Genomic DNA, 17,178 nt, shown 5'->3' with positions numbered 1-17,178 from the left:
GTATTGAGGCCACTCAGGAGAAATATGCTGCAAAAGAATATGGGAGATTAATTAAACACCGCACACTAATTAGAAGAGCAAAGGTAAATCTATTTCAGCTTAAATCTAATTAAAATTGAATTAGTAAAACTCAGAATCTCTTTCCGTCACTAATACAAACATAGCATTGGTTTCCCTCTAGTGTATCTTCTCGCTCTTCATGAGCATTATCTTGGCATCTCTTGGCCTGCTGGGAGAATTTATGGCTCTAATAACTTTCATTCGAGGCCCTTGTAGCATCAGTAAAATGTTTACTACAAGAGCGCAAAGAGGACCTTTGGTGAAGCCATGCGTTCGTTACAGAGCCTTTGACTCAATTCAGGGTGTATAAATACATCCATTTCATTATGGAGGCGAGTCAAATATTTGTTTCAGCGGTTTTCCCCCCATATAATGTAAATTGCTGCAAGCTGTTGCTCTTGGAAAATGTTTTCTCATAATGCTTTTCTGCCTTCACATAAATCACAGCTAAATGTTGCATTCAAATGACTACAGACAGGCAATTTATTCTTGGCTTCCCTCATCCTTCTCAGGAAAGGCTTGTAGCAAGAGGGTCGCTTTGGTTTTTAATAGCGACTGTCATTATCTGTTGACAGTTGTTCATCATAATTGTCAAATTCATTGTGTTTTCCTGAACATATTTCTTTGTTTTCTCTGCAGTTATGACAGCTGTCATAAAGTAAGGGCTGACAAGAATTAGGTCACTGTGAGGCAATGACCACATGTTTTTTCTTTTTTATCGTGAAGTTAAGTGCGAATTGTTATATTAACCATCCTAGTGTGTTACTAAGAACGTTGCTCAAGATATACTCTCAGAAATATCATCAACCTATTTACGAGAGTTTCTTGACTTGGCTTCCATGCTACACCGTGTAACCAAACCCGCAGACCTGGAATACCACCTCAAATTGATACTGACATTTTTATTCCCTTAATAAAAAAAGAATAACTTTAATAATATACCATGTGCAAGAAGATCCGGTGGTGAAATTATAGTTCCCTAATAACAGAAAACCGAAGTTGTGCAGTGAGAGGGATTGCGGCTGCTGAGCCGCTCCGTGTCAGTTTTAAATGAATCTCAGTGGGGTTTGCCGACAGTTGGCTCCGTGTTCGAGTGAGTCACCCCCCACTGAGGGATTTTGGTGAATATGTCAGCAGTGGCAATCAGTGTTAATCCTGAAAAAGTCTGTGTCTTTGCTGCCTGTTAACTGAGGTCTTACATAATAACGTCACTGTAGAGCAGGCGTGCAGCTGATGGTGTTTGAAGAATGCCTCTGACACGTTATTATGAATCTCTTCTTGGCAAGACCTGCCCTGTGCAGCATTCAAGCTGCTGCGATTGGCCAGGTGTCCATGCTTTCCAAGGCACTGGTAGCCTGATTTGTTCAGGTCATATGCCCTGACCGATGGGCTGTTCTGACCCCAACTACTTGAGGTCTATGCCTAACCTTAACCAATTGTCTCCGCTTAATACGCAGGGCGGGTCTTGCCGAGAAGCTTAGTGGGATTCATAATGGAGCCAAAACCCTAGTCCTGCCCTACTGTGATAAGGCTAGTGCTACTGTGCTGGGATTGCCGTTTTATCTGGAGATAGCAATGTACTTTCCTACCTGCGACAAGACAGGAATCAGAATCCGGGAGGTCAAACAGGATTCGGTAAACAGGATCAGGATCGAGCTTAGATAACTAACAAACACTTTAGCTTTAGCAACTGACCACTAAAGGTGGACCGGTATAAATACTACTGAGGCTATCAGTGAAAGGGGAAGCAGCTGTGAGGCATGGGGGAGGAGCAGATCAGGTGGGATGGGTGACCTGAGGACAGGTGAGTGTGGCTGGGTGTGAGATGACAACTAGGAAGGATAATGAGTGAATAATCCTGAGAGATCAGGGAGGTGTTGTAACGGAAACAATACTTTTTCTCCCCTTGACGTCTCCTGATTTATTTTGTTTTACTGCAATGTAGAGATGCTGCTGAGCAGTTATAACATTATCGGTGACTTACAAAAATGTCAGAGAAAATTTAATGGACATTTGGTTTTGGAGCACGTCGTCGTGGTTCTCTGGCTGTGACGCCCAGATGCAGGACGGGGTCCCTGGAAAATGTCAAAGATTAGAAACTGGTTGGGGGTTGTGAGCTGTTGTCAGGAGTCCCAGAACTTTCTATCCACACCCCTGTTTACTGGTCTGGACTTGGCAGACTTTTTCAGATGGTCACGAAGAAAAAGCAAGGGCAATTGGATTTGATTAACTTGGAAGATTATGATAATGAGTCCTAATTCAGTTTTTCTCCCGCATGGTTGGCTAACACTGACAGTTTGTGAGGTCCATTTAGAGTAGACAAATAGCTCAATGGCTCAATGCTTGAATTAATATTGGGGGGGGGGGGACACACAAATGTATTACTGCTATTGCAGTTCTGGAAATGGAAACTGAAATCACGCCCTTATTCACTCACTTGCTTTTCCCGTAACAATAAACAGTCAATCGATTACTCTATGGGCAGTAAATTGAGATTTCAGACTTATGAAACATAATTTTGCACCAGCACTGACAGGCTGCAATTTTTACATTCAGTCAAAGAATTGCAGTATGCGACTTTAGGGACATTACAAGTGGTGTAGCTGTGAATACTGCTTTTTCATTCCATTGTGGCTTTAATTTAGGGATGTTTATGGTGCATATATTTCACACAATTTGGACACTCAAATGGCAGAAAGTAAATAAAGAGCATTACATAGCAAACAGGAAGTGAATTCAAACACAGCTTCTACTTTACGGAAGAGAGAGAGAAAGAAAAAAGAAAACGAGGAGAATAAACACTCAGTGTTCTGTTTACGGTGAAGTAATTCGTAATCCAATATGATCTTTGTGTTCCTTTAGTTAAATGATGGAATCCCAAATATGCTTTGGGTGCCTACAATGACACTAACAGAGAGAGAGAGACGAAGACGCTAAGAGGGAGAGAAAGACAGGTTGGTGAGGACGTTCTGAAATGAAGAAAGAGACAGCCACATAGAGATACCCCAAATAGAGAGATAGACGTGCTCCATCACTCCAATGTTGATGTTTTAACACAGATTATACATCACACATAGCAAAACGTATCAATACGGATCACAAGCAAAGCTCTTAAATATATACAGTATATAAAACCAGACATCACCTTGGGAACAGGAAACTTACTATGATGTATTTGTCATGATCTGAAATGTTCTAAACCGAAATTATCTACACATTAATCACCAATGAAAACAATTATTGGTTCCAGCTCTCATGAGTTATATCCACAATAATACAGTTACAAAAAACAGGTGTGTCTTCAGTGGTTGATTTAAAGAGACAGTTCAGTTGTTTAGTATGGCACTTCCACTAATTCGAGGGACTCACAAGAGACATGTTTTTAAAATTTTGGTCGAAATCAAAGCTCTCTTTCAAACCCCACACTTTGGGAGTGTGGGGAGTGCCACACTTGGGATTTCTGATTTTAAAAAAAGATTTAAAGACCAAAGTCTTAAGACCAAACTGAGACTCGCTTGACAACATAATCAATTACTTTTTTATTCCGATTTTGAAGAGCTTGCTTCAGAAAAGAGAAGAGACAAGATTTCACAGGCTCCTCGTGATGAGTAAACTGTAAAATCAGTGCTCCTTTTAAGTGAAATTTGGAAAACACGTAACCTTTCCAACAAGTTCAGCACATGAACAGTTCAAAGTTGTAGAAATAAGATGTCCCTCTGTTTTTCTTAAGTGCTCCTCTATGAACGGGGGGTAATTACCAGTTATTTTAATGAACAGTAGGCTCACAGACAGTATCTTCATCTTCATAAAACTTTACTGATACCACAGCGCTGGTATTACATGACACAGAAACCAGACCTCTTGTCTGGATACATTTAGGAACCATGTTGATTGATAAACAAATGTACTGTATGGTAAACCCACTTTGGTTTAAGTAACAGTGTTTTATACTCAGAGATTTAAACTGCTTCTCTGCTGCGTCATGCTCTGCATTTTTCCCTGAAGATTTTCTGATAACTCATCTCGTGCTACATCTTAGCTGACCGAGTCATGGATTCAACAGATAACCATTAATCACACCGTGACCTTCCTCTCAACCAAGCCCATCTAAAGCTCATTCATCCCTATTTGCCATGCGGCTCTGCGGGTCGATAATTGGCAAAGCAAAACACAGATTAAACCCAATTTGGAGGGTTTCAACTTGAAGCTTAGCAGAGACAGCCGGGCTCAGGCTGAACCGGAGTTCACTGCGCTCTGGTCCTCTCTGCCTGTCTGAGGCTGCACCGGGAGGGGACCGCAAACCTAAATCAAACCAGTCTGTTCTCTGTTTGTGTGTGTGTGCATGTGTAGAGAGAGAGAGAGCGCGAAAGGGGGAAAGAAAACAGTGTGTGTGTGTGTGTGTGTGTGTGTGTGTGTGTGTGTGTGTGTGTGTGTGTGTAGAGCATGCAACAGTTCACTTCTCCCTGCGTTACCATCCCTAATAGAAACCAACTTCCAGCGTTCAAACTCCATTTGTCTCATCCATTTGTCTCAATCTATTAGCTTAAAGTTTAATTGCAGGATGTCGTAAAATGATTTGGTCTATGAGTAATGACAATATTTCGGCTCCGTAATGGCCAGAACAAAGCAAACCAAAGCTAAGCTAAGCAAAGCCGTTTGTTTTTCTTCCTCACGGCATGTCTGGGCTGCAGATTTGGGCCTTTACCTCGCCGTGTCGGTCGGATAATTGTTTACTGGCGAGGTTTTTGTAGCATGAGGGCAGCATCACGGCAGGATAACAAACTAATGACTAATTTCATGGCCATTGAGTCATTTTAAAAAGACCATCACGAGGATCAACTTTAAAGAGCAACTGTGACTAATCCGACAGCAGGTACTCAAGGTATAGTCAACAGGGTATAATTCCCTTGTAAAGTGAAACAAGACGGGTATTAAGATGTATCCACATCAGCTTTTTACTGACTTTAATGGCCTCTTAGAAAACATAATCCACTTAAATTCTGCTCATCAAACTGTGGTTGAAAATAAGCAGAGAAAGACCACATTCCTCTCGGCAACCGTGGGAGATGACCTCTAGGTGGCAGTGTACCTCATGAAACCTCCACCACTGTAACAACAACATCACTCCAATTACAAAACCTCCTCAATTGTCCTCCCTTTTATTTGTTCCGCAGGGAAACGAAACTGGATGACAGTGCGTCCGAACACACGATAAGTTATGATCAGCTGCCCCGGCTCTCGCTCCTGCCCTTTAAACAGCAGCTTGATAGGATCTGTGAGGCGCGCTGGGCATGTATAGTGTTACTCTCATCAAAGGGGACTGAATGGGGGTGAATGGAGGATGATGTGTGTACTGCCTCTGCTTAGTGGAGGCATTTCCAGCTGGCGCCAGGGCAGAGGAAACCCACTGAGACACACAACAACACACACAGACACAGGGGTCAGCCTGGATTCACCCTCCTCCTCCTCCTCCTCCTCCTCCTCCTCCTCCACCACCTCCAGGCCTCTTGGCCTCCCCCGCCTCCTCTTCTTCTACCCAAACCCTCACCCCCCGCCTTCTCTTCCCAGGCCTGGCCGCCTCTCATCTGCTCTTTCTCTCTTGTTCATCTTTTCTTCTGCTTTTCCTTCCATCTCTCTGCTGTCTCCTTTTCTCTTCTTTGCTTTCTCTCTTCCTATTTATCAAACTTAATTACATTTTAGTACACTTAAAAATGCACTAAAGAGCCAACTTGGGGTTTTTGATTTTTTTTTGTGTGAGAGTGTAAAGAATAAGATTTTTTGATATACTTAATCAAAAGTAAGTGTATGGAGTAACATTTAAGAGCAACTCTTAAGTGATCACATGATTTACCACATGCAGGGCACACGTCATTTTGAACCCCACTGCATTTCATGGCAACATGCGCCCTGTATAGCCGGTTGAGGCAGAGACTATTAATTGAAATTAGGCATTCACTTTGTGTGTTTAGGGATAGCCCATTGGTCAGGGCATAGGACCTGAGCAAATTGGGTTACAGGTACCTTTGTGAGCATGGACGCCTGGCCAATTCTAGCAATTGAATGCTATGGAGCACGAGTTTTGCCAAGATAAGCAGTGGGATTCTTAATAAGGTGTAAGGCACGGACTGACATGCGCGAATGCAGACGAATGAGGCAATACTTGTTCTGAATGCGGGCAGTGCGAAGTGGGGTCAACCACACACACACTGCTTTTGGTTAAGGCTTCGACTTTGCCGGTCAAAGTTCACTGAAGTTAAACTCCACTCGATGCAGAAATACACATTTTGCAAACCAAATGAATATATTATTATTCTTTATAAAGAAAAGAAGAAAAGGACTGTGTATCCTGTCAAATGTTCAAATCGAATGCAAATGATAAAACGACCACAATTTATATATTGCTTCAGCTCACATATAGTTTATTTTATTATTATGTACAGTCACTCCAACATGTCTGACAACATGTCCTCTCACCTCAGTGTAAATACTGCATCCATCTATGATGTATCTTGACAAACTTAAAACTTTTGGTATTACAATAAAATAAAGTAATTTCACAAACAACCGGCTACAGGTTCATAATTAACATACGGACAAGAGAGTGGCAAGATGCTTGTTATCTAACTCTCCGCTGGAAGGCGAATAAGCATATTTTCCAAAAGAAGGTAGTGAGTAAAAGTGAAGGATTTTTACTTTCACTTTAGTCCCAAATTGTAATAATTTGATAAATATGACCCTTTCTCTCTATCCCACCTTCCTGTTTGCTTTCATCTCCTTCTTCTGCTCTCGACCTATACCCATCTTTTTATTGTATATTCCATTGTGTTGAAAGAATGACACACTTTAAGAGGAAGCTGCATCATAACGCCTCTTACATCAGCTTCAATACACAGAAAGGCAGGAAGTCAGTATTTAAATCACCACGAAGCTTTGTTCTTCCTCTCCAACATTTGAGTGACATCGGGGCTCAGAGGACTTTGATTCTAGTGGGATGTTATTAGCGGCTAAATGACTCTTGGCTCGACCCTCCCTCGCAGTCTTCTGGGGGGAAGGGGGGACTCCGAACGGTCAGGACAAATTAAAAAGCCAACCTGCTATTTTACTGTTCAGATCTGTTGATGCTATAAAGCAGGAAAATGGGCCTCTGCGGCCTTTACGTGACTACTCGTCTGATTTTACGTGATTTTCCCCCGGCCCTGAATCTAAGCCTATTTTTTGGCACAACATGGTATGCTTTGACCAAGCATGGGATCTGTAAATGCCCTAATAAATATTTTTTAACACTTTATTCAGTTCCATGCCCTGGGCCAACAGCGTCTAAAGTATGTCACCCAGTAACAGTGGGGAGAAAAAAAGAGCCTACAGGCTAAGCAGGGCGTAATGTAGATTTAATTAACAAGCTAAGCATGGGCTCACACTCACTCTCTCTCTCTCTCACACACACACACACACACACACACACACACACACACACACACACACACACACACACACACACACACACACACGTGCAACACAAAGGCACTTGCACAAAAACTTTAGAAGACACACACATGATTTGATTTTCACACATGCACACACACATACAAAATTCAAGCCACACATCCCTGGGTTTGAGCGATGGTGTGAAAATATGTGAGTGTAAATGAGATGCAGACAGGCTCACAGCAGTGAACCCAGCAGAGAGAGAGAGAGAGAGAGAGAGAGAGAGAGAGAGAGAGAGAGAGAGAGAGAGAGAGAGAGAGAGAGAGAGAGAGAGAGAGAGAGAGAGAGAGAGAGAGAGAGAGAGAGAGAGAGAGAGAGAGAGAGAGAGAGAGAGGATGTGGCTTGGCTTTGAATTGCTAAACCAAAGTATGGAGAGGAAGGAATCATATTTTGAATTCTATGCATACTGATCATCTTTGAGCAACAGAGTGTACATTTTTATTCTGCTGGTTATTTAGGAGCAAATGTTGTTAAAAAAAGAGTTGGAATGTTACACAGAGGTGAGACCTGCATTAATAATTTCATCGAAATTAAGTAAGCAAGGTTTATATTTAATAAAAATGTGCTTTACTGCAAGTCTCAAAAGTAAAATGTATCCCAGAACCACTCCTGTTATCGTCATGCAGGTAACAGTCAACAAAACGGTGCACAAACGTTAGTAGAGAGCGACTGACGGACAAATCATGAACTGACTAATGAATTTCAATTTGAATTACCAGAAACAATGCAGAAGCCACTTGTTAGTTTTTTACGATGATGGTTTATTTTACTTGAGGCGGCACAAAAAGTGTAAATGATGGAAAGATATTCATGAAGTAATAAAGGGTTACTTCTCAGTATGACATGTTACAATTAACAGGTACTTGTACTTAAGTATTTCTAATTTAGCTACTTTATATTTCACCGCTACATTTTGGAGGGGAAGATTGCGCATTTTACTCCACTACATTTATTTGACAACTATTGGTTACTAGTTAATTCACTCAGTACAGTAAACTCATCATCATAAAATATAATGTCTAATACTGCAAGATAGTTCAAATGATCTGTAGTTTGTGTGGTCCGGCTGCAACATTAAAATACTAGTTAAAAGGAAAAGCTTTAATGATAATAATCCAATAATAATAATAATATAATATGAACTCAGGTCAATTACCTGTAATGGACTACTTACAAAGTGTAGCATTGGTTATACTTTAAAAAGTACAGCATTAAGTTACTTCTGAAACTAGAAAGTGGCATAAAATAGAATAACTCAATTAAAGTAGCTCAAAACTGCACTGGAGGTCATACTTAAGTAATTGTACTTTGATATTTTTGACCATCTAAAGTAATTTTACATATTGTGATTATACATACAAGCATACAGTGTGTCCTTAACGTCCTTCCACCACTGACTCCGCTCTAGATAAAAAGCTCAGTTAGTTGCTGTTGGCTGAAAACACATAATGAATGTTTTCTGTTAAATACAACCGCTAATATTTCATCAGTCTTATTAATTAAGGTTCATTAGAGGCAATACATGTAAATCAACAGGGCCGGTTGTGAATGAGAGAACTCAACACTTCAGTCATTTATTCCTGTTCAGTCAGTGACATCGGAGCAGATGGGTCTGATGTAAATGTTTGGCACTTAAACTCCAAAGGACAAGCTGTGCTGCGATCTCACATACTCACATGAAGAGTTTGGATCCAAAATAATAAAGTCACCATTTAAAAAAAGTGACAAAGGGGAAAAGGTAAAATAAGTGATGGCAGGTAATTAAGAATTGTGAGTTATTTCTGATGACGGATGAAGAAAAACAATATTTGCGTCACATCATTTTTCCCCTTTTAAAAGTGGATTGGAAAAGAACTCTTCATCCTTAAAGCAAGATTTACAAACACAACTTTACCGTTGAAAAGACACCAAATAATACACAGGTACATTTTGTTAATGCAATAAATAGAAACATGTGAAGACAATAGAAGCTTTTAGGTAGTACATCATGAGCACTGATTACATCTACTGCATGATTAGAGCAGCTACTTCATACATTCATATATGAGTCAACCCTGCGGTTGAACTGTACATGTTCATTTACAGCAACGTACATCAAAAACAAAATCTAGTAACAAAACTAATAATTTGCAAGTTTTTAAAATCATCTTCCACACATAATTAAATACAGCATTATTGAAATTTAGATATGTTTTTGTAGTAATACATTAAAAGCTCTCCAGTTTTATTCATAATTACAGTACGCTGCTCACATCACCATGTAACATAATGAAGAGATGTATAGTGGCTTCAGAACATTTTCAGGTCCATTTACATGTTGCAAACTTTATTGCGTTATAGATTTAAGTTAAAATAGTGAAAATTGGCAATTTTTTGGCAATTAATTCTACATACAATAACCCATAATGACAAAGAGGTTGTTGTTTTTTAGTAGATTTGTAATAGTCTGATGCTTTCCAAAGCCACTGTGCGAGTCTCTTTAAAACACTCTTTAACTAAGAGAACTGCAATTTACCGTCTCCAGATAATCACATGAGAAATCTAATTTTTCGACAAAAAATTGAAATGGTCAATTATAGTTCCTTGTCTTAATGTTTAAAGTGTGCGCACATTTGCTGACGATTTCATACATTCCCCTCTGAAACTAAATGAATAGACAGCGAGATAACGAGGCGGAGTGATGAGGAGAAACTCGCAGTGATCTCATTAAAAACTTGTTATCTTCACTTCTCAGTCTGAGCTCTCGCTTTGCTTCTCTTCTCACACCTCCAACTCTCGCAGACAAGTACACAAATCACACACACACACACACACACACACACACACACACACACACACACACACACACAAACTGCAAACATGCATGCAATACATATGCGCTCATGTGCATGTGAGCATTTACAGTGTACATACACACACTGAATGCAGATGGTGGCGATTACTCACGCCCCAGTAACACTGTAAAAGTCAGGCACATTCTCCAACACTTTAATAACATTCCTGCCTCTAACCACAACATCTCACCACACACACACACACACACACACACACACACACACACACACACACACACACACACACACACACACACAAAGTTGGGTATTAGACTGTAATATAAAAATTAACGGAATATAAGTGGATTGAAGTTGAGTAAACATGAGGTTTACGGAGCTGATTTTAATTTTCAGTAGTTAAACAGACACCTTTATGGTTTCGGAGCAGCAGTATAAACGAGTGATTCGACGGACCGTACGAGGGGAAAGGAAAATTAATTCCTGAACAAATACAATCAAAAATGTATCTACTCTGCCTCCCCATCATCATCATCACTTCCTCCCTTTCACACACCTGCATTTGTGTCAGACCCGTCACTCCTCTCCCTCAAGCGCTCTTTTCATCTGCTCGCTGCCTCGTTTGGCCACCTCGGCTTCCTTCAGAGCACTGATGACTGGTAACCATGTCGATGGCAGCTCGGGCCCAGTCCTCTTGACCTGGTTGAGGTGGCTGAGGGCGGCGTACAGCCCGGAGTTGGCCCCGCCGCGGACGCCCGCCTCCTGCTGCTGCTGCTGCTCTGTGTAGTACATCTCCAGAGCAGCCGGGGTGCAATGCTTCTGCTGTTACAGCAGAAAGATAAACACGTCTTGAACAACATGAGTCCATGACAGCAGGTCAACAGTATGTTTGTTCCTGAAGTTCATCACTTATTGGTTATTTTCATTACAGTAATAATGATTAACACACTAGTCTAGGACATCTTTTATAAGTACATGAAGACGTTTCAGGAGACTGAAAGCGTGCATTCATTTTTTGAGTCCTTGTTGAAGAAAATGGAAATCATCAATATGTTAATGATGAATAAGTGGGAACATTTTACAAAAGGGAACACAACAGTTTTGAGTAGTTACCAGGGAATAAATGAGGAACTAACTGGTAGTAAACAATTAGTTAACGGACAGTTTTGAGGAGCTCCTAATCAAATTATAGAGAGTGGCTAATGATTAATTAGCCACTCTGTATTATTTGGGAAACAAATGTTAATGAACTAATATGTAAGCTTGTGTTAACCACAGACCTTATTTCAGGCAAAAAAAACATCCATTGACTCTGAGACAAAGGAACCAGAAGTACAACATTGCTAACTCATTTCCAGCTTTTAGGACTCATATCTGCAGCACTCTATTAGTTTCTATTTTTGTGTCTCCTCAAGTAAAGTGGTGCACCGTACTGAGTTGTTCGCACGGAATCATTACCTTGTTCCTTGTAAAGTGTTACCGAATAAGTTCTCAGAGATTGTTTATTCATAGAGGTCTCTGTCTAACATCATGTTAGACTGTATTCAGGTCAAAGTAACTGGAAATGATCCCATGTTGTACGATACAGATTGTCACAGGTTATGTTTGTCTTTGCGTCCTTTGGGGGAAAGTTCCTAAAATTACATCTCAGCTGAAGAAGCTCTACAGAGGTGAAACTAAATCCAAGTTCTTTCAGATGGTGCTAGCGGTGTTGACAATCCCAATGTAGTTAAAGTTTACAGTAATAATACACCATCGTTGCAAGGTCAATTTAGGACGAGCCTTCACTAAAGGAAAAAACACGATGTGCAACATCTTTAAACTCAAATTAACTTGTTTTTGAGGAGGGTGAGTGTGTTCGAGACAATGTGGGTGAATTAAATCAAACAAACTGGGCGTCCATCCTGTTAATGTTATGGAAAGAGCCCACTGAGTTGTGTTGACCTCACAAGCGTTTCTCTTCCGAGGATCCACTACCTGACCTTCCCTCTCAGTGAGGAGTCGAACCTCTGAAAAGCGCAGCAGTGATTTCCCCTCCCTCCATCCTCACTCCTCTTTTTATGTCTCCAACAACGCATTAGCAGGAAAAAAATGCTGAAAGCAACTGTAACTGGCAAAAACTTCAAAAGCCTTGCCGGAAGGTCCCCCCCTCCCCCCTTCCCTTCCCTTCCTTGCTTTCCCCCTCACTGTTAAGCCTTTAATCACAGTTTAGTCACGCTCAGCCCTAATTAAAGACCCCTCCGATTCACAGGCGGGCGTCCCAATCTCTGCCTGACTAGAAAGCGGACTCTGTAGCTCCCTCCTTCTCTCTCTCTCTCATTTCTTATGTGAGACAGGCTCTTTAACTAACATGCGTGGCAGTGGTGGCTCGCTACACGATGCCTCCAAGGTGTCGTTGGGAGATAATGAGTTTGAGTTTCCAGCTCCAGTTTTCAGAGAATCCTCCCGAAGTAACTGATGTGAGGGTGTGCCGAGAAACAAAGCACCAGCTGCGTAGTAGACTGTGTAAGTGCCCTTTGAGTGGGTGACGCACAGACTACTGCGGCCTGGATAATGAAATAAGAAGTCTGTGATATCGAAGGACGAGACTATTACATGAGTTGGTTCTGCTGTTCTCTGCTGTACTGCAGGAAGATTTTCTTTCTCTTCCTAAATCCACGTTCATACATCTGTGTGTGGTCTGCAGACACACAGTTTATGCACATTCAATTTTCTGAAAGGATAGTGAAAATGAAAAATGCCATCTGCTAAGCAGCGGTTTAATGACTGCGTATGTGAGCTCATCTATGTGTGTGTGTGTGTGTGTGTGTGTTCATGCTGCCTACCTTAAGGATGAAACCCTCTGGGCAGGTAAGCTGGTCGTACCACATGGCTTTGTACATGAGCAGGAGGAGCAAGCTGGTCAGGAAGGCCAACGTGATGAGGATCAGGCCTGTGATCTGAGCAACACACACACATGAACACACACACACACACACACACACACACATGAACACACACACATGTACACCACTTCAGCAACAAGTGCCTTCAATACTTAAAAAGAATAAGGCTGGCAATTTATTTTTGTTTTTGCCAACAAATTCTGTGAAAAGACCAAAACCAACAATCCCTTAGTCGTCTCTTGATACTTGCTGGCTTTCCAACTCTGTCCGTGGCACACAGTGTTTATCAATGGGATTGATTACTACTGAAGACAGGTAAAAAGTAGTAACAAATATCCAATTACATTTTTTAAAAATGGCTCAATATTTTTGTAAAATGGTTGGGCATCGTAGCAAACGCTACTCAAACAGACAAATGAAGAGCATTTGTTGGGGACTATTTTAAGTAGCAGATTAATACACATTGGGAGATCAGGTGAGCATTAATGGAAGCGCGGCACTGCATGTGGGATTGACTGAAAATAAACTACAGTGTGTGTGATCATGGTAATATGGCAAACATCAGCCAGTGCAATTGTTTGGCTTATTTTATTGTCTAGCTAAAATTTCACTGATACAGAATATGCGCTGTAAATTATTTCTCCTGTGTTCTGCTTTGAGAAAAAAATCTGAATCCTAAAGGGAGACATTTTTATTGATGGCTCCTAATGGCGCCCACAGTTTGGTACATCAGGCTTTGGATACACAGTTAATACTTGTAAGTGGGATCCATCCATTGTTGGTTTTGGTCTTTTGATTTGGAACAATACTTCAGGTTGTTGTTGTACCTTGGCTTTGTCTGAAACATCACTGTAGAAGTTGATATTCAGCTTCTTGATATTGGGCAGGTACAGCTTGTTCTTCTTCTGCTGCAGCTGATATTGTGTCGACGTCTTCACAATGACCTGGAGCAGAAACAATGCACTGTTATTGGGACTCTTGTGGAGAAAAACTGAGACCTGCTAATTATCTGTGATTTGTTTTACATTATGGTTGATGGATGATTTTGTCCCCAGTGTTCAGCACAGGTTGTGACCCATTGAAAATACAATTTCCCATAATACACGAGCATCATTTGCAAAGGCGGACAGTTTTAATCAATGCCTTAAAAACACATTTGGGAGCTACAAAGGTGTTTTTTTATGTTAATGTTTCAGCAACATCTAATCAGCCTGTAGAACATCCTGTGCTACAACAAAAATATGATTGTGAGAGCTTTCCTCTTGCATTATGCATTCAAAAGGTGCCCGCATTGCGTGGGCTGAGGCCAAGGTTTTAACCTGGGACGGGAGGTAAGGGAAGGTGAATACAGCAGTCTCACTGTTGGGGCTTTTGCTTGGAAGATAAGTATGCCCACGTGAATTTTAATGGTGTTTGTCCAGACGTGTTCTGCAGCGACTCGTAATCTGTTAGCTATTTCCGTAATGCACTAAAGCGTGGTTTGTTGTGGTCTGCGAGGAACTAAGAATCACCGTATTTTAGAGAAAAACAAACATAAGTAGGGAGGCACATCAGCAGACTCACAAACACTGACCTAATAGGCCGCACTTACCTTGTCTGCGAACGGCTGCTGGAGCTGGTTGACCTCCAGGGGTGTGATGAGGGGGATGTTGTCAAAGCCGTCATCCGCAGACGGCTGCTTCTCCAGTTTGTCAGACAGATTGCTGCCTAGCTTCACCATGGCTGCTTAGGTGCCCGAAAATGCCTGGACTGATCTGGAGAGCGGGACAGACAGCTCAGGTCAGACTGACTCAAACTGTGTGCCTTGTAACCAAATATGACAGCGCTGCTTGCAGCTCAAATCGAGGACAGTGCCAGGGCACGAAAAAAGATGGAGAAGATGGTAGTGTGATGAGGAAAAACAGGACCATAGGCTGTATATAAGAAGGACAAGAGTAATACAAACCACAGAAGAAGTAGAAGAGAATAAAAAAAGTATGTCTGATACCGCAAGAAATAAGACTGACATGCAAGGTCGGCCTGTTGGTTCATCTATGTATTAACGTGACATCTCGTACAAAGATTCATGTCAACCTCAGGATGAATAGCATAACTTTGGTGATCATCAAGTCAATATTTTCATTTGTTCAATATTTATATTGTCTGCAAACCTCATGGCATTCCCCATCAGCCTCAGTTGTACTTTGAGTTTTGTGTTAATTAGCAAATACTAGCATAGGCTACTAACACACTAAGCTAACATGGTGAACATGGTAAACATTACACCTGCTAAACACCAGCATGTTTGCATTGTCGTTGTAAGTATGTTGGCATGCTGATGTTAGCATTTGCTGTTGACTCTTTGACTTGTGAGCTGGTTAAATCAAACACTATCAATACATAATGGTAAAAAGGTAACAATTCTGTGTTACGGTAGCTTGTGCAGGATTATTTTCTGTCCGACAGCAGTGACTTCCTGGAGTCTTTGCTGGTTGCAATTGCTGAGAGCCAATGCAAAACAAACTTGTGGTTAAGTTTTGTATCAGAGGTGCTGGTAGGTGGATTTCGTTACATTTGGACAGAGCAAAGCTAGCGTGTTCCCCAGTTTCCAGTCTTTACGCTAAAATAAACGGCTTGCAGTAGCTGCATATAAGAGAAGGATATGAATCTTCTCGCAAGATAGCAAGTATTTCCCAAAATGTCTGAGTATTCCCTCAATAAATGATTTATTAATAAGTAAGTGGAATTATATTTATATATCATAAAGTGGTGGCATATTTAAGTGACTTCAGACTTGCATCCTCATAGGGATGCTTTCCTCTTGTTTGTGCAATACAACAATCTAAAGTAAACATGTTTCATAACCACTGGGCATACATAATATTGTATATATCAGCCCCATCTCTTCCTCCAAACTCTTATCCTTAATGTTTAGAATCGACGTGTAACTCCAACACGTCACCAACACGGCGCCGGACGCCTCTCTGCTCTGATAATGATTCTATTTTCTCGCCTCGATCAAATGATCATCTAAATGTGGAGGAAAGAGATGAGGATCCACTTATCTCATTCACACAGTGCAACACAACACCTTCCCTCAGCCAAGGACCCCACAGGCCCCAATGACGCCAGTGACTCACAATGATGATACACTCACCAGGAGGCAAAGAGCTACAGTGTTTATGCTGCAGGAGACATCCCTGATGCACAGGGAAAGTGTTTCTGATAAAGGAGATACAGATTGTTAACGAAGGCTGCTGGACACATCCATGATCTGCTAAAGAAGGAAGTATACTGTATATTGTTATGAAGTGGAAACCTTGAACCAAATTAAATTCTAGACATTATAGATAATACTGGTGCAAAGATGATCACCTCTAAATTGGCAAAAAGACAAGTATCTTGATAAAGAATCTGTTCTTCTTTTTTAAATTGTCTTTAAACTTCAAGCAGTTAAGAGCAGTATTTGTCATTGGAGGAAAAAAATAGATCTTAAGTGAGTATAATACTCAAGACCTACATAGACTACTTGTTGTCCTTCGTGAGTGGGTGGCTAAAGTGGTCATCTGTGCTGCCGACCAATTTTTTCCTCCCAACAGTTGGAGGGAAGTGTGGATACGATGAATCATCCTGAATCTGTGATTAACAAATGAGCCGGGTGTTGCTGTCAAACACTCAGTGTTCCCACACTCTGACAGGAAATGAGTCCAGCAAAAGAAAACCGCAAATGACATCCTTTAAATGCACATTTTACCTACAATTAAAAAAAACGATGGCATGATTATAGTTCAATTCATTGCCCACAATCTGGCATACCAATTTAACAGGACAGGGAGGACACAGCTTTCTGAAGGTGAAGACATGCTGTGTTATGAATAGGTAAGAGTGGGCTGTTCATGCCTGTGCCTCTCAAGCTCTTCAGGGTTCACTGGTCATGCATATCTGAACTGCATTGGAGACTGCTGAGACAAGATATA

The 17,178-nt window shown here is 41.1% G+C and overlaps 1 protein-coding gene across 1 annotated transcript; it reads right to left on the bottom strand.

Annotated features, from left to right (window-relative positions):
* Positions 1-10,913: 10,913 nt before the first annotated feature.
* On the bottom strand, positions 10,914-14,942 carry caly (calcyon neuron-specific vesicular protein). Its single transcript, XM_076090819.1, has 4 exons — positions 14,814-14,942; positions 14,050-14,166; positions 13,163-13,276; positions 10,914-11,159 (listed from the first exon to the last, which is right to left on the bottom strand). Exons 1-4 carry the CDS (start codon positions 14,940-14,942, stop codon positions 10,914-10,916), a joined length of 606 nt encoding a protein of 201 aa, XP_075946934.1.
* Positions 14,943-17,178: the final 2,236 nt, after the last annotated feature.

Source organism: Anarhichas minor, unplaced genomic scaffold (assembly GCF_050575085.1).
Source record: "Anarhichas minor isolate MPS153535 unplaced genomic scaffold, ASM5057508v1 ptg000012l, whole genome shotgun sequence".
NCBI classification, from domain to species: Eukaryota; Metazoa; Chordata; class Actinopteri; order Perciformes; family Anarhichadidae; genus Anarhichas; species Anarhichas minor.
This window is presented reverse-complemented; position numbering and strand designations above follow the sequence as displayed.

Bases quoted from the DNA above. Each gene is read 5' to 3' on its own strand.
- caly (XM_076090819.1), bottom strand. From the start codon at position 14,942: ATGGTGAAGCTAGGCAGCAATCTGTCTGACAAACTGGAGAAGCAGCCG. The intron at 13,277-14,049 runs GTACAACAACAA...TGTGTTGCTCAG, and splicing joins ATGTTTCAGACAAAGCCAAG to ATCACAGGCCTGATCCTCAT. The intron at 11,160-13,162 runs GTAGGCAGCATG...CTGCTGTAACAG, and splicing joins CAGAGGGTTTCATCCTTAAG to CAGAAGCATTGCACCCCGGC.